The 21,956-nt window shown below is 50.4% G+C and overlaps 1 protein-coding gene across 1 annotated transcript in view; it reads left to right on the top strand.

The window, feature by feature from the left end:
* Nucleotides 1-21,956, top strand: part of ITGA9 (integrin subunit alpha 9) — a 345,274-nt gene that overhangs the window by 181,215 nt on the left and 142,103 nt on the right. The window contains 1 exon segment of the mRNA XM_045436561.1: nucleotides 10,837-10,913. Within this exon segment, the coding sequence (XP_045292517.1) occupies nucleotides 10,837-10,913 (77 nt within the window).

Raw genomic sequence — 21,956 nt, 5'->3', positions numbered from 1 at the left:
GCAGGACTTGGTCCAGGGAGGTGTGTGGCAGGGGGGTCGTTATTTTTTCTGAACCATGTGATTCTTCGATTGAAATGAAAATGAAAGAAAAATATTGTTCTTAGCTCGGGGAGATTGTGCAGGAGTCTGAGAAATATTCTGGGAGAGTGATCCTTGCTTTTTCTCCTTTCCCTGATTAGGTGGGAGGGGGACTCATTGAATGATCATCCTCCATGTGTCTTCCAGATGTTGGCTCGGTTTGCGGGGGGAGAAAGATTCTGAGAGCTAGGCCCGCTCCAGCGGACAGAGCTGTGTTTCAGCCCGCGTATGCGTATATGACAGTTCCACAAAGAGCATCTGGCCTCTCCATAGGGAGGAATAATCTCATGGGAGCTCTTTAAGTCATGTTGCCAGAGAACATTAGGGCTTAAATACTGCAGTCTCTTTAACTAAAAGGCACCGAGCCCATGTAGGTACACAGGATTGTGCAGCGGCGTGAACTGAACCCTAGTGATTCTTTGGAGTCAGGGCCTGCCCTCACGGACGGTCTCGTTCAGGTGGTAACTGCACAGACGTGTAGAACCTGGAGACAGTGACGAAGCATGTGCAGTTCAGGCTTTCTGATGGATCTGCGGTGTTTTGCAGTGAGTGGGACGGAGCCTCCCCTCTGCTGGGTGAAGAACAGTGTTGGGAGAGTCTGGGCTGTGGGATAAGGGCTAGGCTGTGGGGTGACGAGTGGAGTTGCCGCCAGTGCCGAGAACTGACTGGGATTCTGGGACCTCTGCAGGCCTCGGTAGGACATTCAGCCTCTTGAGAATACACTTTCCTTAAACATTTAAGGAAAGCAGAGACATACTTCTCGTCAGGGGATACTCAATACAAAAGCAAGCAACAAGAATATCAAAACACAACTTGGGGCGCCTGGGTGGCTCAGTCGGTTGAGCATCCAACTTCGGCTCAGGTCACGATTTCGCGGTCTGTGAGTTCGAGCCCTGTGTCGGGCTCTGTGCTAACAACTCAGAGCCTGGAGCCTGCTTCCCATTCTGTGTCTCTCTCTCTCTCTGCCCTTCCCTCGCTCATGCTCTGTCTGTCTCTCTCTCTCTCAAAAATAAATAAACATTTAAAACAAAATTTAAAAAAACAACTTGTTTTATCCCTTAACCAGAAGCGTATTTAAAAGGACTATAAATCCAAGAGCAATTCGGTCATTTGAATGTCTATTTCGTGTAAGACCTTGATAAAAAGATAGAAGATTGCTGGGGTGCCTGGGTGGCTCGGTTAGTTAAGCATCTAACTGGATTTTGGCTCAGGTCATGAGCTCATGTTCATGGGATCGAGCCTCGCATCGGGCTCTGCACTGACAGTATGAAGCCTGCTTGGAATTCTCTTTCTCTGTCCCTCCCCGACTCATCTCTCTCCCTCTCCCTCTCTCTCTCTCCCTCCTCCCCACCCCCCTCTGTCTCTCTCAAAATAAATAAAACAAAACTTAAAAAAAGTTAAAACATTGCTACCTTCAGTGGACTTACAGGACAGGAATAACTTGTACAGAGCAGACAATGAGATTCAGATGAGTGTGCGTGAGTGTTTCATTCCAGAGACTATTTCCAGCTGAGGAGACCGTGTTCTGCGGGGAAAAGGACAATTGGCTGGAGCCTTAAGGAAGAAGTAGGATTTGGACACTCAGGGCTGGAGGGGTTTGACAGACTAACCGAGAAGGAGGGACTGATGGATGCCGACGGTCTTCCACATGGTTGAACGTCTAGTGTCCGGGACGGAGGACGAGCTGTGAAGACGGGGGCTACTTGTTCTGGCCGTGGAGCTGGACTTGATTCTGCAGGGGACAGGAGACCATTACATCTTTCTGAGTGCAGGGAGATCAGAGGCGTGCCTCAGGGAGACTGGTTGGCCTGGGTTCGGGGGAGGACCTGGGAGCTCTCACGGTAGCCCCAGGAAGGCTTTGCAGGTGGGTTGTTGGAAGTTCGGTGCGATAGACCCGGAGAGTTTTCTCACTAATGGCTCCCGGTTGGTCTCATCTGCTGAAACAGTATGGCACTAAATGAAAGGCTCCTGCAAGGCCCTGGTTGGCCTGCGTGCTGGGAAAGAAGGAAGGCTGGCACTAGACTTATCAGTGAGGGGACCTTATCTTTCCCCTTCAGGTGGCTATACCAGTGGCTATGACAGAGACCCTGTCTTCAAACCCTGGGCACAGAGTAAAGCTTTAAAAACTATGATGGCACTCATGCTTCCTCAGGAGGCCCCCAAAGACCTGGCTGCGGCTGGACTTCCAGGTTGCCCACTGTGTAGACAGAATGGCCCCCGGAGATGTCTACACCCTTATTCCTGAAACCTGTGACTACGATAAGCTACACGGCAGAGGGGACTTTGCAGGTGTAATTAAGGTTGTGGGCGCTCCTGGGTTATCCAGCTGGGCCCCATCTTTCTCCAGCTGGAGGCAGAGGAAGGGGGTCAGGGAGACGGAAGAGAAGGAGTCAGATGTGAAGCATGAGAAGGACGTGACAGGCCACGGTTGGTTTTGAAGATGGAGGGGCGGTTTGAAAAGGAATGTGGGGAATCTGCAGGGGCCACGAGAGGCCCCCGGTTAGGGTCAGCAAGGAAAGCAGGACCTCAGTCTTACGGCCCCAGGGAACTGAATTCTGCCAACGACCCGAGGAAGCCCGGAAGCAGCTTGTCCCCCAGAACCTCCAGATAAGGGCCCAGCCAGGCGACAGCTGGATTTTGGCCTCGTGAAACCCACAGCGGAGAAACCGGCCGAGCCCTACAGAGCTGTGAGATACGAAGTCTGTCTCGTTTTAAGTTGCCAAATTTGTGCTAATTCATACCTGCAGCGGTGGAGAATGAACGTGTCCTACACCCCAGAGAACCCCAGGCCTTCTTTCTTCCCCTGGCTTCCCTGGGGAAGGGGCACAGTCTCTGGCGTGAGATCAGGGGCCCCGGCCCAAGCAGAGTATTCTCCCAGGGCAGGTCACTTACCTCCTGAGAGCCCTGTTTAGCACCTGTCACTTGGGGTGTCATCTGCTCTGCCTCCCTGTGGGGTTCTGTGTAATCACAGGCGAGAAGCATTGAAATGGTAAGGCATTATCAGACTCTGCTCCCTCCCCGCCCCTCCCCTCCCCTCCCCTCCCCTCCCCTCCCCTTCCCTCCCCTTCCTCTCTGCTTGGGCTGTGTCCAGTCACAGCCAGTCCGTGAGTAGTTTCCCTGGGTGAGACGCAGTGGCACCATCTAAGGGCTCTGGCTGGTTCTTCACGTGGACCTCTTGTGGTCTTCATGACTGGTCCTTGGCTGTCAGGCCCAGAGATGCCCTTGCCTTAGAGGGGTTGGTATGGAGATGACCTATCCAGCCAGAACCTGAGAGCTGGCTCTCCCAGCACAAGCCTCTGCCACTAATCTAGTCCAGGCCACCACCATTTCTCACCTGGACCAGGTCATTTCTCTGCATAATGCCTACCGCTCCCTGCCCTCCAACTCTCCTCTGCCCTTAGAAGACCCAGGGGCACCTGGGTGGCTCAGTCAGTTAAGCATCCACCTTCAGCCCAGGTCACGATCTCGCGGTCCGTGAGGTCGAGCCCCGCGTCGGGCTCTGTGCTGACGGCTCGGAGCCTGGAGCCCGCTTCGGACTCTGCGTCTCCTTCTCTCTCCGCCCCTCCCTTGCTCATGCTCTGTCTCTCTCTGTCTCAAAAATAAACAAACATTAAAAAGAAGAAGAAGAACGTCATCCAGACTCATATTAAGGTCCACAGACCCTGCACAGTGGGGCCCTGGCCTCTCCAGTATCATCCAATGCTAGCCCCACATCACACGCCAACCACCCCCAAACTCTCCAAACCCTCTGCTGCTTCAGGCCCTTTGCACATGCTGATACCACTTCTAGAAGGCTCTTACTATGTCTTTCTCACAGCCCGTTCTTCACTCTTCAGGTCTCCGTTTACCTGTCACCTCCTCAGAGAACCGTTCTCCAACTACCTGTATGCCCTGACTTAACTATTTGATTCCTCTATGAAACCTGTCCCAATTTATTACTACTTTGTCTAATTGCTTTTCTGTCTCCCTCACTTGAGTGGAGGCTCAAGAGGGCAGGGGTCTATTTTACCTCATCGTCTGCTGATCCCTAGTACCTAGCACAGGGCCTGGATCAGTGGGCGCTCAGCAAACGTATCTCGGCGGACAGCCTCTGAAAGAACACAAGGCCGGGTCATCCCGCGGAGGTTGGACATCCTATCAGAGTTTTTTCACTGACAACATGCAGCAAAGCTGTGTCACTTTGGAAAACGCGCTTTCTGATCTCTCTGGGAGTTCCAGTCAGGCAGGAGAACATGGCCTGTGCTTTAGGGAGATTCACCTAACAGCCATAGTACGTTCGTGCACGTGTGGATGTCCTTCCCAAGAAACAAGATGGAGGAAACACACCCAGTCAAAGAAGAGGCATCGCCTGCGTTGAGAATACTCACTTTGTCACCTTTCAAGTGAAAAGTGAGCTGTTTGACTCCCACGTTAATTTTTAATTCTGCTGAAGCCGTAGACTTTGGGCCTCCGTTGTACTGGAAATCGTCACCATCTGTCCCCCCGCCCCTCACCCTAGACCCCTCAGCGCCTGTGTGTGTGGAAACAGAGCCCATGCCTGTGAGAACGCACTGTTTGTTCAGCCTGGACGTGAGGTAGTACTTTCCCGGGTGAGGTGCCCAGCCGCGTCGAAATGCCAGCTCTGAGGTTTATTTTCGTTATCACGTATGAAGTCTCTGCAGAACGGTGGAAAGCTGGGTGGTTTGGAGGGTGGAAGAGAGAGGGCGTGTCACCGCAGACATCGGAGCCAGACAGGTGTCAGGGACCATCCAATCTCGGGGGGCAGATTAGGCATCTGGATTCAGGGGAGCAGTTTGGCCCAGCGGAGGAGAAGGGGGGGCGGTTAAAGGCAGAAGCTTCCACCCCATGCCTCTTCCAACCAGATCAGCCCCACTTTTGCAAGCATCAGCTGCCTGGCACAGCTTCTGGGCAATCTTTTCAGAAAGGGCACCGTAGTGAAACACGTGTGCAAGCCATCTGCTTCAAGTGTGTGTGAGGCAGACAGGTAGTTCCGCCCCCACCGACCGCGGAAGCCTGGCTACCTCCCTGTGTCTCTGGCTTCTCCTCCAGGGTCAACCCCGAAAGCAGGGGAGAGGGGACTCCCGTCTCTCAAAGGCTGGGTTGTCCCCAGGAGTGACCTGTTCCGTCTGCAAAATTTCTTCCTTGGCACTTCCTCTTTGCAACTCATGGAAGGAGCGTCTCCTGACCCTCCCAAACTCTTTGTAGGGGAAAACAGTGGGGTTTTTTTCCCCCAAATCTTCAGGCCTGTCGGGTTTTCTTTCTTCCATTCTGCCTAACGGAAAGCCTCGCCCGCGAGCCTGCAGAGTGTATATAAACGAACGAGGGCGCGTGTCCAGTGGACGGTCTCTGGCAAAGGAGGAAACGTCCACCCCTCCCTTGTTCTCTCCTACGGTGTTTGAGGAAGTCAGAGGCCAGGCATTTGCTCAGAGCCACACCTGGGGCCCCACCGAGGTGAGGCTCTCGTGAGCGCGTGGGGATCGGTCTTACTAGCAGCCTGTCTAGTTTGAGGGTATCTTTCGCACCCCCCGCTGCCTGCCTGCATCTAGCTCCGCAGCTTTTAGAAATAACGGCTAGCATAGCCTTCCTTTGCTCTGACGGCACGAGCACCTTTATTGCCGGCTCTGTTTTCTGCCTCTGGTGACTGATTAGTAGGAACCGCTTTAAAAAATAATAAGTGAAGCCTAGAACACAAAAGCTTCCTGGGTAAACATCAAGGGTGAGAGCATTTCTGGTCCGGGGAGGCAGAAGGTCTCTAGAAGCAAGTTTATGGCTGATACTAAAAGTCAGAGGTTGGGGCGCCTGGGTGGCTCAGTCAGTTGAGCGTCCGACTCTTGATTTCGGCTTGAGTCGTACTCTCACGGTTCATGAGTTCGAGCCCCGAGTCGGGCTTGCTGCTGTCAACTCAGAGCCTGTTCGGATCCTCTGTCCCCTTGTTCTCCACCCGTCCCCCCCGCCCCCGCCCCCAGAAATAAATAAAAATTAAAAAAAAAAAAACCCTGAATTTGGTCAAGGACAGCCTTTAGTGACTCATGTTAAAAAAAAAAAAAAAGTCGGAGGTTGTAAGGGGACGTGAAATGTGGCCTGTAAAAGGCCACCCAGCCCCAGGCAGTCCTGGAATCCGGGTGAGTCCAGATCCCAGGTGCAGTCCCAGGTGGGCCAGCTCAGCTCTCCACTCCGTTGTTCACAGGGGTTGACCCGGATCGCGGAAAGGCTGTCTTGAGGCAGAGGGGACTGTTCTGCGAGGTGCAGGGCCATGGAGCAAACCAAAGGATGCCCTCAGACAGAACTCAGCCACCTCCAGGTTTTCCGTAAAGCAAAACTCGCTCTGTGTCTGTGTTTCGAGGAAAACCTATAGAGTATTTGCCGTCCCGTGATTTTAAAATCTAAAAGGACAGTCAGTACAGACCCTGAGCTAGAAGGAGTTCCTCCACTTTAATTTTATGACGTCTTTGTCTTTCACTTGGTCCTTTGGACGTGTTATCTTGTTAGAAAGCCACTCTGTCTGTATGACCTGATTGTAAATACCAGGCAGTGAGACATCTCCCTTCTTCATCCGGGCACAGGGCTGAACAGAGAAATCTCTGGGACGACCCAGAGCCCTTACAGTGTGTCACATTAAAGACAGTGCTGGATTCTGGAAAAAGAGCCCACTGAAACGGAATCGGGAAGAGAAACCTTTTGCACTCCCGGTCATGGCATTTACACAAACAGTTTTTTAACACGGTACCAGGTGCCGCGGGTTGCAGACATGATTTACATGTGGCCAGGGCCTCCGGGAGCTTCTGTAAAACTGTGGGAGGAAGAGAAGTTCCGAAATGTTCCTCCTATCATCCAGGCAGAGACCCTTTGCAAAGCCACGTTGCCCATCAGGAAATGCCTCGCTCACATTAGCTTAAAAATAGTCTTCTTGTTTGGTCCCCTTGGGGTGGGATTTCACAAGCATGTATTCCCACCCAGTCCAGTTGTCCCAATTTTCTCAGGCCTCAGCATGGATGTGGTTGCCACAGCAACCCTGTAAACAGTATGTATCTGTGTCAATGATTATATTTATATATCTTAAAGCAAGTATCACCCAAGTCCAAGAAATTGACTCTCCTGTGAACAGGACAGCTGGAATAAGCGAAGAATCCTACTTCCTATTACATCAGAAGGGAAGATTTTTTTTTTCCGGTGCAGATTTGAGTAGGAGAAATGGGCACCCCAAGGCTTGAGCATCTAGACCAATGTCCTGTCTGAAGTCGGCCTTGGCCAGGACAGCCATTGAGCTGCCAGCCCCGAGTCACACATCCAGGGCTGCCTTGGCCTTGGTGGCCACGGCATTGGGAAGAAAGCACTCCCAGCTCCAGCCTCTGTACTCTGGCTCAGAGAGAAATGTAACTTCAGCCGGGTTCATTGTATTTTTTTTTTTTTTTTTCTGGCCCGAAGGGAATGAGGAAACCAGTAGCCAAATAAATATTCTAGAATAGGAGGCCATGAACTATAGCCTGCAGGCCAACTCTGGTCTGCTGCCTGCTTTTATAAATAAAGTTTTATTGAGACACGGCCACCCCTGTTTCTTTACATATTGCATATGGCTGCTTTCATGCCACTAGGCGCAATAGAGACCAGGTGGCTCACAAGGCCAAAAGTAGTTACTAGATGGCCTTTACAGAAAAAGTCTGCCAACCCTGTTCTAAACGAAGCCGAGTAAGGATTTGGGGAGAAGCTGGATAAAGGATTTGAAAAAGAAAACTGTTCTCCCGAGAGACCAGGGTGAGGAAGGAGCCAACAAGGAAATCTAGTCCTTGGGGCTGAAGAGGCCACTGGATGTCTAGTCTACAAGTCACCAAAGTCTGAGGCAGGAAACAGCTTTCTCCTGAGAGAAAGGATTTGCCTCCTTTTACCCGAGAGAAATGAGAGACGATGGCTCCTCAGATCTGTTTGTATTTTCCAGAAAGGCTTCTTCCAGGTAAAGACATTGACCCAGCTTTGCCAACCAGTAGGTGGAGGCTGGAGGGAGGCGGGAGAGACTGCATCCAAGCCGGCGGGGGATTTGTCCGATTGGAACAGCCAAGCTTGTGTTTGCCCGGAAGACTAGGGAGATGGGGGGAAAAGCGGGCAGAGGAATTTCTTCGGAGGCCCTGGTTGGCGCTGGGGTCGTTCCTGAGAGGGAAATTGGGAGTTTGGCCCGTTGGCTTCACAGGGAACCTGTACGCTTTGTACTTAGTAAAGGAGAAGTAGTTTTTACTTGCTTCTGGAAACTCAGTGTTGCCAGTTGGCATTCTGAGGCTTCAGTCTGCCCCTGTTCTGTCCCGGGACATGCTTTTCAGTTCCTCAGGAACCAAAATGGTCGTTTGCCCAGAGAGACAAATCCAGGTCCAGAGTTGAATCTGAGATTCCACTTCAGCCTCCCTGCTGCGTGAGGCAGGTGTTTGATCCCTCGGTCTTTACTGCTCTCCCTCTAAGACAAGTGCATCCCCAGCGTGGGAGGGTCTTTGCCTAAAGCCTTGGCTTATTTTCCTTTTATGACTGTGGAAATTGAGTCCTGCCTGATGTCTAAGCTGGTACTTTATCTTCTCAGTATAGGTTGTGCTTAATTTTAGCTGGTGAGTGTAAGCGATTGCATAACGTGTGTGTATACGTGTATGTGTGTACGTAAGTATACGTACCCCTGCGTGTGTGTGCATATCTATCTATTTATGGAAGACTCAGGTCTTGTCTTTATTGGATGGAAATTTAGCAGCACTGGAAGACTTCAGCCAGTTTCAGTGACAGGAAATAGGGAGCAGAAGGTGCAATAGCATTGACCCAGACCGGGGCATCCGCCTTTAGGCTCCCCATTTCAGGGGTCACCCCATCTCTCAGAGCACCGTGTGGTCCTCCGTGTGGCACGAAGCAACTTCAACCTGCCAGGCTCTAGGGACCAGCACAGAGGTGAACAAGACCAATAGAGTCCCCGTCTTCAAGGAGCATAATTTTAGCAGGGGAGATAAACAGGAAACATGTAGTGATCCAATCAACGAGTTACGACTGAGATGACCAGTAGCGGGAGGAAGTGCCCAGAGTGGCCAGAGCTGACGGCGGGAGCCTGAGCTCCTGGGGAAGGGGCTCAGAGACGTGGTATTGACTTGCTCCTGGCGGGATGGGGGGACACACGGCGGGTGAACCAGGGGGGACCCATGACACTGGATGGACTCGTGCAGAGGAGGAGCCTGTCAGCAGGGGCAGAGCTGGCCTGAAGCTTATTCGATTGGGAGGAAAGTCCTCTTGAAGAAAAATGTGAAGTTATGAAAGAAAACGTTAGGTAAAAGGCCTCTGTCAGGGCTTGACAGCGAGAGACCCTGAGGCTTCGGTTTCGCTAGCTTGATGGTAAAGCCACGTTTGGTGCTTTTCCCTCATTCCTGCCCTTGGAGAGCCCGCTTCTCTCGCCCGAGACATCCATGTGGCCCACATCCTCTTCCTCCTGTTCTCTCCTTGCTTGAGATGGGAAACAAAGCGCTTCTATTCAACAGTCTTCTAATGAAGTCTCCTGGAAGTCTGGCTCTCTCCCTGCCCCCAGTAGTGTCCAAAAGAACATGGGAATTTCCTTTTTTGCCCAAGCCTTCCGTGAGTTTCTCCCCCGCCACAATCAAGGCAGGGAATGTTGGCTGGGGTGCTTTATTCTTCTGGAAGTTTGACACAGGAGTATGAATTTCCATAGGGCAAAATTACTCTGTCTGGTGGGTCTAGACTTTCCGCTGGCCAGCAAGTTCACCGGAGTGCGCACTGGCGTTCCGAGAGCCGCCTGGACGTACCCTGTGGGAGGGGAGCAAATCACCGGGAACCGTTTTTTGTGGTGGGGAAAAACCCAGACACAAGCAGTGACAGAGGAGAGGTTTAACAGTGAATGATTTACAACTGAAAAATGACAACAGGCTCTTCTCTCCAAAATCCAGCAGTGATCAAAGCCGCTTAACAATACTGAGCAGCGTCTGTCAGTCTGGAACACAGGGAACCTGCCGTCCGTAGATGAGACACGTACGAGAGCTGGAGAGCAGTCTGAGGGAGACATCGGCAAGCCTGCTTGTGGGCCGTAGGGGAAAACCGTAACTCCTCCTGAAGTGCCGCTCCCGATTCCCCTGCCAACCCCCACGGGTAGGCCCAGCCCCGAACACAGGGCAGGCCCTCTGGACACACCGAGCATTAGGCCCCGGCACTGGGTGGGGCTTTGGCCTTCGAGGCCCACTCTGGGTTAGAGGCTGCCTCCCCACTCCCGAGACACGGGAAAGGGTCCCTTCCGCCCCGGTGTGCTGCCCTCAGCCTAATGGCGTCATTGCCTTTGACTTTTCTCTTTGAAACTAAGATGATGAAATCCCATCGCTCAGGCGGAACCCACGTCAAGCAGAGATTTTCTGCCTCCCCACTTCCCAAGACAGCGGACAGAAGACAATGACCCCGCTGTCGTCGAAGAATTCTTTACACGACCGGACTCTTACAAACTCACGTCTGAGAGCATTTAAAGATCTTCTCACAGGTGGAAAGGACACCTGCCATGTACCCGTGTTGAGGAAACCACCCGAAGAAGCCTCTCCACACACTGAGAAGTGAATCAGATAAGGAACGCGCTCCGCAGCCAAGGCCACCGCCGACCCGGGCTTTCTTGGAGCCTGGCTTCGTGGGCGGGGAGGGCGTGGGTGCCGGTTCCCCGGGAAGCGTTCCCGCCCATCTAGAAGGACGTGGTTGGCTGGTGTGTACTCTTTTGCCGTTAAATCCTGTCCTTCCTGTTCTATCTCCCCCCAGACCGTCTTCGAAAGGAATTGCCGTTCAGAGGACTGTGCCACAGACCTGCAGCTTCGGGGTCAGCTGTTGCTCTCCAGGTAACTCGGGGCTCCTCCCACGACCTCGTTCTGAGAGCTTCCAGAGTGTCTTGCCTCCAGGCCCAAAGCGGGAATGTGCCCATTTCCCCACCGAAGAGGGTCACTAGAGTTGGTGGGTGACAAGGGCATCTTACAGCTTAAAAGAGTGTATGTTCTGCGAGCATTTTCACAATAGCTGTCATACGGATGGGATGATTCGCTTTTTGTTTTCTTTACAATTCCACATACCTCCCAATGTAGCCCATGTTTCTCATTCCTGGATCTGTGTGACGTGGGGGGAAGGGAGGAGCTATTTTTTTATTTTTATTAAAAAAAATTTTTTTTAACGTTGATTTATTTTTGAGACAGAGAGAGACAGAGCATGAACGGGGGAGGGGCAGAGAGACACAGAGGGAGACACAGAATCTGAAACAGGCTCCAGGCTCTGAGCTGTCAGCACAGAGCCCGAAGCGGGGCTTGAACTCACGAACCGCGAGTTCACGACCTGAGCCGAAGTCGGACGCTTAACCGGCTGAGCCACCCAGGCGCCCCAAGGAGGAGCTATTTTTTGTTGACTCGTTGTGTTAGGTTGAACCAGAAGAAACTGCCAGTATTTAATTGGGACATTTCTTGTAATGCGACTTACTGTTATATAAAGATTCTTTAAAAAAAAAAGAAAAAACTCCCCCCCCCCCCCCGCTCCCGCCACCTGGCACTTAACACTGGCATTTGCTTTAACAACAGGTAAAGGTTCTATGGAGGAAGGGGGTGAAGGAGAGGGGCAGGCTGTCCTGACTCAAGTAAACAGTCCATATTGTTTCAGGCTTTCTTCCCACCATATGTGGGTCCCCAGGCAAGGGTAAACCACACAGAGGCCTTCTGTTTCCTCTTTGCCAACCTTTTACTTTAGATTTCTTGTACAACGAAGGTGCTGGTCCTGAGTCATCTGGCCACATTTCAGAGAATGGTGTCCTTTTGGGACAGTTTCTTCTGAAAGATTGTTTTAGCCTGGGGGCCAGAAAGTCTCTCCAGGTGTCTGTTACCACTTCTCACAAAGAGTCATCACTTGTGACAGTTATTCTCTAACATGTCATACTCTATCCCTTATTTGTTTTTTTTTGTTTTTTGGGTTTGGTTTTGTTTTAATTTTCTTTAATGTTTATTCAGTTTTGAGAGAGAAAGAGAGAGAAAGAGAGAGAGACAGCACAAGCAGGAGAGGGGCAGAGAGAGGAGACAGAGAATCTGAAGCAGGCTCCAGGCTCTGAGCTGTCAGCACAGAGCCCAAGGTGGGGCCCGAATCCACGAACCATGAGATCATGACCTGAGCCAATGTCAGATGCTCAACCGACCGAGCCACCCAGGCGTCCCTGGGTTTTGTTTTTGTTTTTGTTTTTGACAGAGGAAGAAAGAGTGAGGCAGGGACAGAGAGAGAAAGGGAGAGAGAGAATCCCAAGCAGATTCCGTACCCAGTGTGCAGCCCAACGTGCGGCTTGATCTCACCAGGCTGAGATCATGACCTGAGCCAAAATCAGAAGTCGCTTAACTAACTGAGCCACCCAGGCGCCTCTGTCCCGTATTTGTAACCATGAAAGTTACGTTTGGGTGAAATGTAAGAAATATCCCCTCTTGAACCTCAGTCTATCAGTGCCTCGTCTATCAGTGACAGCAGTGGAATACTTACTTGATAAATACTTACTTGATAAATACTTACTTGTTGATAAATAATCTATTAGTCATCAAAGGAAAGTAACAGTAAGATTCTTTTGTTTGCATTTATTGGGCAGAAGATGGTGTAACACCCTCCTCTCCTCCAACAATACTCCCCTAAACCACTTAAATGTTCATTCACATTACTTTTACTTAGGATAAGAATAGTGCATTAAAACGGCATGTGTTTTGCCAAGCTTAGAAGATTACTTCAAATGAATGAAATGGATATTGGAATTTTTTAACATTAAGAAGAATTTTCTGGAAAGAGAAACCAGTTCTACAGAAAGTTCATAAATTATCAGGTCATTACTCTTAGTTTTAAATAGGTCTTCCAAAAAGTGTTTTAGGGAAAAAGTCACGTGAAACAAAAATCTATGAATTTGTTTTGTCTTGAGGCAGACTGTAAATGTTGGAAATTTGTTTTGGATCAGAAAACCCTGAGCGGTGGGAAAAATGTCACTTGCTCCAAGGTTAAATATTAGGTTACAGAAGTCCTGATGTTCTCGCTGCCCATTAATGGATATGGGCAAATCTATCTCTGTTCAATTATACTTTTCATGTATTAAGATAACTACCCAAAGCTCAGGGCCAATAAGACACCTTGTGCTTAAAACTGCCTCCGCTGCCCCTCCCTGGCCCCTCAGGGGTGTTGATCAGAATGAGTTCTGCTCTGTGAGCCCAGTAATTAATCATTTGAGAATGACGGGTATGATGGCCAGGACCCAGCCCCCCCGATGTATCAGCTAGCTACAGCCGCAGAAGAATGCTGCGTGACCAGCATTCCAAACTCAATGGCTTAAAACAGCAATCATTTGGAGTTTGCGTCTCCAAACTCAATGGCTTAAAACAGCAATCATTTATTCTCATGCATCCTCAGGTCGGTGGAGGGTCAGACTCAGCTGGATCTTGACTGACTCGCCCGTGCATGTGGGGGTGAACAGAGGGTAGGTTGATCTCGGCTGGGCTCGGGTGATCCACTTTAGCTCCGCTTCATGTGTCTTTCATTGTCCTGCTGGAGCCAGTCGGCTAGCCTGGGCATATTCTTCTGGTGGCAAGGTGACACTTCAGAGGGCAAGCAGAAACATGCAGTAACCCTAAGGCCTAGGCTCAGACCTGGTGTACTCTCACGTTAGCCTTATTCTGTTGGTCACCACAAGTCATATGGTCAACCCCAAAGCCAGGGGAGAGGAACATATTCTGTGCCCCTTTAGTGAGAGGAACTGCAAAGTCACAGAGCAAAGGGCATAAGTATAGGGAGGGGTAAATTGGGACCCGTGAGACAATCTGCTGTACCACCACATAAAGAAGAAGGCAGCTCTCCCGGGCGGCTCAGTCGGTTAAGCGTCCGACTTCAGCTCAAGTCATGATCTTGCAGTTTGTGGCTTTGAGCCCCGCATCAGGGTCTGTGCTGACAGCTCAGGGCCCGGAGCCTGCTTCAGATTCTGTGTCTCTTTCTTATAATTCCGTCATCCTCAACGCAGACATGTGACCTAGACTGGGTGGGGAGATGTTCTGAATCTCAGAAGCAGTGTCCTTGGATGAAAGGTCTAAGCCTCTCCTTAGGATGAGTTATTTCCTGGGAGGCCCCCTGGTCTCTCAAAATAGCCTTTTGTCTGGATCCCCCATTAAACCTTCATTGTATCTTGGGCCCATAGCTGTCCCCAAAAGAGTCATCAGAGAAACATTAATTGGTAATTGGATAGGGAAACATACAAAACCAAATGGTAGTTCCAATTACATTGCATTTCCCTGGACCTTCGTGTAGAGCCAGGCACAAAGTGAGAGAAGGCACAGTCCATAAACTGCTGGTGGAAGCCAAGGTCTGAATTTGGTTGACAAAGGCTTAGTGGCCAGAATCAGAAACAACCTGCTCTGGTTATCATTTCTGCCCCAGGTGGGTTGCACACCTCTTCATTGTTCAAGTCAAGAACTGGGCTCCAAGCTGCAGAAATGAACAGTGTGTGTGCCCTGCTCTCCTGATATGCACAGTGTGGGTTGGAGAGGACAGCTGGGTGATGGTGGCCCCACCTGGTCAGTGCTCGAAGAGAGGCAGATGGGTCATTGTAGGACCAGAGAGCAGCTTCCAAGGGGAGGAACGAAGGGAGTGAGGAGGAGGATGCGGGCATCCTGGGCAGAGGGAAAATGTGAGCAGAGGCATGGCAGTGTGGAGGGCTGATTCCCATGAGATCTGCAGGTGTCTGGAGTGAAGGAGGGGGTCAGGAGAACACAGTGAGAGATGAGGCAAGACTGAGAGAGACTGACGTGGGATGGGTCATTTTGTCCTCTCTTCCACTCAGCAAAAGCTTGGGTTTTGAGTCAGCCATCCCTCTCAGTTCTTAGTCCCTGGCACAGGTCCATGGGGTGACTGCCCTTTGTCCAGGCACAGAATCCCCTTGGCAGCGTTGGGCTGAGAAGACATGTTTTGTTGATCTCCACCATGGTGTCTCCCCAACTATTTCAAAAGGGCAACTTGGACATGAGTTATGCATTTCATAGCGTCTCTAGAACCTGGCTCTCGTGTTCGCTGTGACCCACGGTACTGAGAAGTTGAAGCCAAGTGGTAACCGAGAAAGATCCTTCCAATGACTGGGCGGAGGGTGCAGACAAGGTGTTGTGGCTGGAAGCAGCCAAGTACCCACCAGACTGAGGAGGCTTTGTCTGGAGAGGATGGAGGGAAAGACATCTGGGAATGATTGGGTCCCCCAGAGTGGCCGGGGATCAAGCCAGGAAATGCTATCTGTGACGAGGACTCATGATGTTTTTATTTTTCTCTCCGGAGAGCATGAATTCTGGCAGGCCTGTTGTCTCTTAAAGCAATCAAACTCTTTTAATTAGAGTTCACAGTCTTTAATGGTCTTGAGCCTATTTCCAAAACATGCCATTTCCAAAATGTCCAGGAATAGGGATGAAGCTGTTTAGATTGTTTCTATTAAACAGAACTGAAAACTCCATTTGTGAAATGATGTAACTGTTTTGTTTTGTCTGTCTGAATACTTACAGTACCTAAGACTATATCACGTGTGATTAAGATAAAGAAAAAGAAATATAGACTATGGCAGTTGATCTATCTGTCTATCTAGATGCATCCCATAGGAGACCAGTGGAACATTTCAGTGCCTTCTGGCTCGCCAACTGGAATAATGAAAGAACTCTTAAGGGAACTGAAGAAACACAGTAAAATATTTACGAAGTTAGAAGAACCATCTAGTGGCCACATTTAATGGTCCAATGTTTGTAGCCTTAGCAATGCTATTACCACAGTGGGGGTGGGGGGTCAGGAGCATTTCCCAGAATCCTTGGTGGGGAGACCACTGCATCCATGAAAAATCAGGCTTCAAGAGGAGGAGCGCTGCACGCAGAGAGCTGTTTAGAACTTGAAACAAATTATTCTTCTCTCAAAAGTAGCAAAGTGGCCAGAATCATCCATGGCACGGCAGGTAGATAAAGGGGAAGAGACCCCTGTTTCTGGAACACCTGCCGTGCACCAGATCCTCTAGAGAGTATTTGGTATACATTAAGCACACCGTAGTGTCTTACCAGCTGTGCAACCTTGAGCAAGTTGCTTAATGTCTCTGCACCTGTGCCCTCATCTATGAAATGGGAGAAATAATAGCAATACCTTAGCAAGTTATTTTAAGCGTTTAATGACTTAAAACATATTTAAGTACTTCCAGAAGTGCGTAGCATATAATAAGCACTGAGTAAATGAGTTAGCATTATTGTTTCATTTAGTCCTCTCCATGACACTGAGAAGTAGATAAAAACTATTACACTCTTTTTAGTGGGGAGGATACAGATGCTCAGGAAAGCTGGGTTACTGGCTCAAGTCATTGAAGCTGGGAATGTCTACTATTTGCTGTTGGGGTCTGATACCACTGTCTCTGGACCAGAAGTACCGTGGCTGGGGACCTTGGGGAGAGAGTCATCCTCTGTGTGAGAAGTTCCATTCAGAAAGGAGGTGGAGAGGTTAAAGAAGCCATTTTCAAGATGGCTTCCATCCGTTCCCCGCTCATGCTTCCTCACGTGCTGTCGGACATGTGGAGCTCCGTTCAACAGCTCTTCTCCCTGGAGGGGTCCACTGCCCGTCCTGCTGGGTCAGTGGTGGTCTCTGCATTGAGTCACCCATCCTTAATCCACATAGGTTGGATTTTCCTCTCCTTGGCAGGCCTCGGATTTGACCATGAGCTCGTGGCTGTCACGTGAGCAGTTTCCTCAGTCATTATCATCATAACATCATCATCATCGTTGTTGTTGTTGTTATTTTACGAAAGAGGATGATTGGAGGCTGGTCAGAAACACGGAAAACGTGTGCCCTTTGCCAGAATATCAACCATGTGATTTACTGTTTCTTTTCTCTTCGCTGTCTGTCCCAGATCTGGGGGAGGTGGGGGGGGGATGCAAAAGAAGTTTGTTAATTGGGAGCAGCTGGCTTTTGCAATGGCTGTTTCTGGAGTCTCTGGAAACAGGGATGGTTTTTTTTTCAAGGGTGTATTCTTGAAAGAAAAATGAAATGCTCCAATGAAGAGGAGTTTTTGAATGAGTCAAAGGATTGCTCATCTTTACTGCCCTCTCTCAGAATGAGTTTGCTTTTGCTCTGATGCGGGTTCCCTAATGGAGGGCAGCAGGCGTGTCTCCCACATTTCAGGAACACAGCAAGGCTGAATGGACATGTGGGTGGTCCTTCGGTAGGAGTTACCTAAGCAGAGGGTAGGATTTAGGCCCCTGGGAAGGTAATCAGCAGAGTCAGGCAAGCAAAGAGACATTCGCACACTGGAAGGGAGACTGAAAGATCCAGGGTAGATAGCTTCTACTCACCTGACAGGAGGTGACACAGTGCTAGTATATTCACTCATGTGACAAATAATAATAGAGCACTCGCTGTGGATATGCCGGGCTTGGTGGAAACAAATAGGGAAGATTCACCGTATCACAGTGCAACACCCAATGTACCAGTTACTTATTGCTGTGTAACAAATAGTGCCAAAACTTCATGCCTTGGAACAACTGCCATTTATTTATCTCCTGAATCTGTGAGTCCGCTCTTTAGGCTGGGCTCAGCCATTTGGGCCTGGGGGTCTCCTGGGCTCCCTCATGGATCTGCAGCCAAGTGTAGATTGGCTAGTTGCCTCGGCTTGCAGTTGGCTTATTGTTGACTGGGGTTCCGCCATTGGCCTCCACAAGGTTTCTCATCCTCTAGCAGGCTAGCCCAGGCTTATTCTTACTGTGTGGCGGGGGTCTGAAATCTAGAACAGCGACGCACAAAGACTCGTGAAGTCTAGTTTCGTGGCCACATTCTGTAGGCCAAAGCGAAGCCAAAGGGCCAACGGGATTTGAGGGATGGGGACATAAACTTGACTTCCTGACGGGAGGGGCTGCAATGTCACATGACAAAGGATGTGAACAGAGGCCATCAGTCAGTTCGTCATACCCGGCTACCACTGTGGATAGTAGCTTCATCCTGCAAGGACATGTGAAGGAAAGGTGGAAAACGCTCACCCCATAGGCATTGCAGCAGAGGGGTGAAGGGACTGGGGTGTTTGACTCACAGTCATTGGTTGAGGGCTGCTCTCGGGTTGGGAAGGTAGGGACAGTTAATTCCCTGGCACTCCCAACCTGTGGCAGGCAGCAGCCTTGTCTGGCTCTAGAAAAAGACCCTTGGATACAAAGAAGCAAACACTGGCAGCTGGAAGTCAACAAGGACATTTGGAACAGTCTGAGGGGGGCAGTAGGTGCATGGATTATGTCTGCTACACCCACTTTCTCAAAGAATCTCAGTTAATGAATTTATTCTGGAATTTCTAGCAGGAGTGTTATACCACCTTTGACCCCCCCCCCCAGGCTTCTTCCCTTCAACTTCCCGAGAATGCTTTCTTTCCACGTTTTGCCAAATACCCAACATTCTCCATTACTATGGTAACTTTCTTTCCTATTGCGTTTGTCTGTATTCTATTCCTTTGTCTCTTCTCTTGCAAACAGAACCAAGTATTGCCCATGTGTTGAAGAGCATTTGGTTTTAGAGCAAACCCAAGAGCCAGGCACAAGGATAGGAGCTTTGTTCCCATTTTCCTGAGGACAGCAGGAAAGACAGGTAAGGGTGTGTCCATGGCACATCCGAGTGGCAGAGGATAAGACCTCTGGCCCCTCCATCATCCTGGGAGGGACCTGAGTGGAACTGGACTAAGTGTTTCTTTGGAGCCCTGACTCCAGCCCAGCCTGGGGATGAGCACAGAGGATCACCCTGTGGCTCTGAGATGCTGTCCCCATTAAAGTGACTCAGGCAGGGCAGAAACAAGCCCAGCTCACAGGTCCTTCGTGGTTGGTGGCTTTCATGGACGTACTTGGAACCATAGGGTTTCGGGTTCCAAACAGGAAGCGGGTAGGAATTTGAGTCACTTACCTGAGGTCAAAAAGAAAGTTAAATGGCAGTGGCAGGAAAAACACCTGCTGGTAGGTTCCTGAGTCCCAGTCTAGCGTCCTGGCCATTAGACCCATGGCCTCTGTCTTTAAGTAGCCACGGCAGCTTGGGGAACCTGGCCTCGCTTTCACGCCCACTGTGCCACCCTCGCTAACCAAGTGGAAATGACTTGAGGAACTTCCTTCCTATCTCAGGGAGGACCTGATCTGTAGTTTCCTAAACGGCCTACCAGCCTCAGCGTGAGGTTGCGGACAGTGGGTCGCTGATTCTTTGAGAAGGTGAACTCAGGGTCACCGCCTGAGGAACTGACCGTGTTCCCTTGTTAGGCAGATTGGAAAACATGGAGGGGAGGTCACTTCGTGTTCAGCACCACCTACTCCCCCCTCCCCCCGCCCAAGAGCAGCAGAAATCTATCCCAACAAACACTAGATTTCAGGGACAGCCCTCCCCCAGCTGAGCACACATGGGGATTTTCCATCTGGATGCTGAGAGGTTGGGGAATCCAGAAAGGAGCTTACGGATCCTGCTGAAGGCAGGCTTGTGGGTGACCATGGCAACCACAGACGCTGCTGGGAAAGGGCTTGCACATAGCCCACCTCCCTCCTGAGCGACCTGGGGAGGCTGGGTCTACGTCACAGGTGTACCTAATAAAATGTTATTTGGTAGCATTTTCCTTGGCTTTCAAGTACAGCCAACCGTCGGAGGTTTTATGTGGAAGCATCTTTCCCACAGGGTCCAAGTGATATGGCTGTTACTTTCCTTCTCCGTGGCCATTTAAGCCACGAAAAGGAGCAGCGAAGAGAAGGTGGCAGCTAGATCCTTTGCTTCTCAAGCCGAGAGCAGACAGGGAGCCACCTGCTATGTCTGTGCTAGGACTTTTGCAGTGTGTCCTGTGACTGGGTCTGTGGTCTCTTGCCACCGGTAAATGTCCCCCCCGCCCCCCGCACATACTTTTCTTGTTGCCTTGGTACACACACCCTTGGTAGCATCTTTCCCCAGTTTGTTCTGAGCCATCTGATGTGGCCCCTGGCAAATCAGAAATTGGCCTTGCTGCTCTCCACAGAGGAAGAACCACAGACACCTGCAGCTGAGGAGGGACCATCCTTTTGCTTTGTCCCCTGCGGCTCCTGGCTCCTCCCCCAGAGGCAAAGGTGACAAGCTTGGGCGTCGCATGTCCTGCCCGGAAGTCACGGATCCTTGCGATTGCCCTGAGAAGGGAGATGCTGTGTCAAGGACTTCTGGATTCCGTGATCCTGCTCCTCTGACTCCATGCTTGGGTGATCTTGACCCAAACGTGATGAGGCTGGCTGGCTGCTGTTGGGGTCACCCCCGGGTCCCTTTTACTGTGCAGCTGCCATAAGTGCTGGCTGCTAAGAGCTCCCAGCTGCCCCGCCTCTGGTCTGGAGAATGGCCCTTTCTCACAGCAGTCGCCCTGCCTGGGAGGTTATACCCACCCCGGGGCAGCTCTCAGCCAGTGATGGACTCATTTGGGGTAAAAACAGCCAGCCTCCCCATCTCAAGTGCAGCTAATTCCATGCTGTACCTTGTGCCCCATGTGAACCAGGCCAAGGCTAGACCCTGCCCAAGACCATGGTCCTGCTCAGCTCCTTCCCCACCTGTCCTCCTTCCATGGCCCCTTGCCCCTCAGGGCATCCCTTGATAGAACCGCCTGAATCCCCGGGAGAGACTGCTTCCGAAGAAACCCACCTGACAGGCTGTAGCACTCAGACCTCAGGTTTTATTTGTCCATTCTTAGATCTCTTTCTTTAAGACTGTGCGTTTCAGGAGGAAACTAAATCTAATGTGTTTGTCAGGTATCAGTGGGGGGAAATAGTTGCCAATGGACTTTTCACCTGCCCTCTCAGAATTGGAGAGGTTTTAGGGATTTTTAAAAACCAGGCCTGTGGAGTCACGTGTAGGAGGTCCCTTCAGGGGGTGAGTGGGATTCTGTGTCTTTAGGATTACTTCTGGTTGCTTTGTCCCTGGGACTTTTTTTTTTTTTTTTTTTTTTAAGAGGGTTATGCAGGGGCGCCTGGGTGGCTCAGTCAGTTGATCGTCCGACTTCGGCTCAGGTCATGATCTCGCAGTGTGTGAGTTCAAAGCCCCGCATCGGGCTCTGTGCTGACGGCTCAGAGCCTGGAGCCTGCTTCAAATTCTGTATCTCTCTCTCTCTGCCTCTCCTCCACTCACACTGTGTGTGTGTGTGTGTGTGTGTGTGTGTGTGTGTCTCAAAAATAAATAAACATTTAAAAAATAATTTTTAAAGAAGGAGAACTGTGCAGACACGAGGGCTAACAGGAGAGGGGTACCCCTGTGAGAAATGGCTTTCACTGCAAAATGTCCTGAGTGGTAGAAACTGAAAGCAGTTAGAGTCCTCAGTACATGAGGGAACACATGATACTCAGATGGAATAAATCAGCCCTCCTCGCCGGGAGCACTGGGCTCTTTTTTAGAATGTTTCCTGTGATAATGAAATTTGAACAAGACGTGAATGCCATTACTTCTGGCAACAGTTGTGTTTCTTCAAGAAGAAAACTGAAAGACAATTTTTAAAGCGTTTCCTTTTGTCCCCGCCCAGTGTGGAAAAACACAAACAATTTAAGCTTCTAAGCCAGGGAGAAGGTTCTCACTTGTGGACCTCCCCGCCAGCCTCCCCAGGTTCATTGTTAGTCCAGGGACAGTGGAATTGAGGTGAAAGAAATCCACAGCAGCTGCAAATATCTTATTGTTCATCCTTCAAAAATGTCGTTCTTGTCTCTCCTCACTCCCCCAGTGTGGCCTCTCCTTCCCCTCATTAAACCAGCCCCCCCCCCCACCTGCCCACAGGACAGAGGCTCTAGCCTGGGTTCACATCCCCTTAGTGACCTGTGCATAGAGTCCGTGGGGTCTGTGAACTTGAAGAGGAAAACAATCAGATCTTTATTTTCACTAGCTCTAAG

Source organism: Leopardus geoffroyi, chromosome C2 (assembly GCF_018350155.1).
Source record: "Leopardus geoffroyi isolate Oge1 chromosome C2, O.geoffroyi_Oge1_pat1.0, whole genome shotgun sequence".
Lineage (NCBI taxonomy): Eukaryota > Metazoa > Chordata > Mammalia > Carnivora > Felidae > Leopardus > Leopardus geoffroyi.
This window is presented reverse-complemented; position numbering and strand designations above follow the sequence as displayed.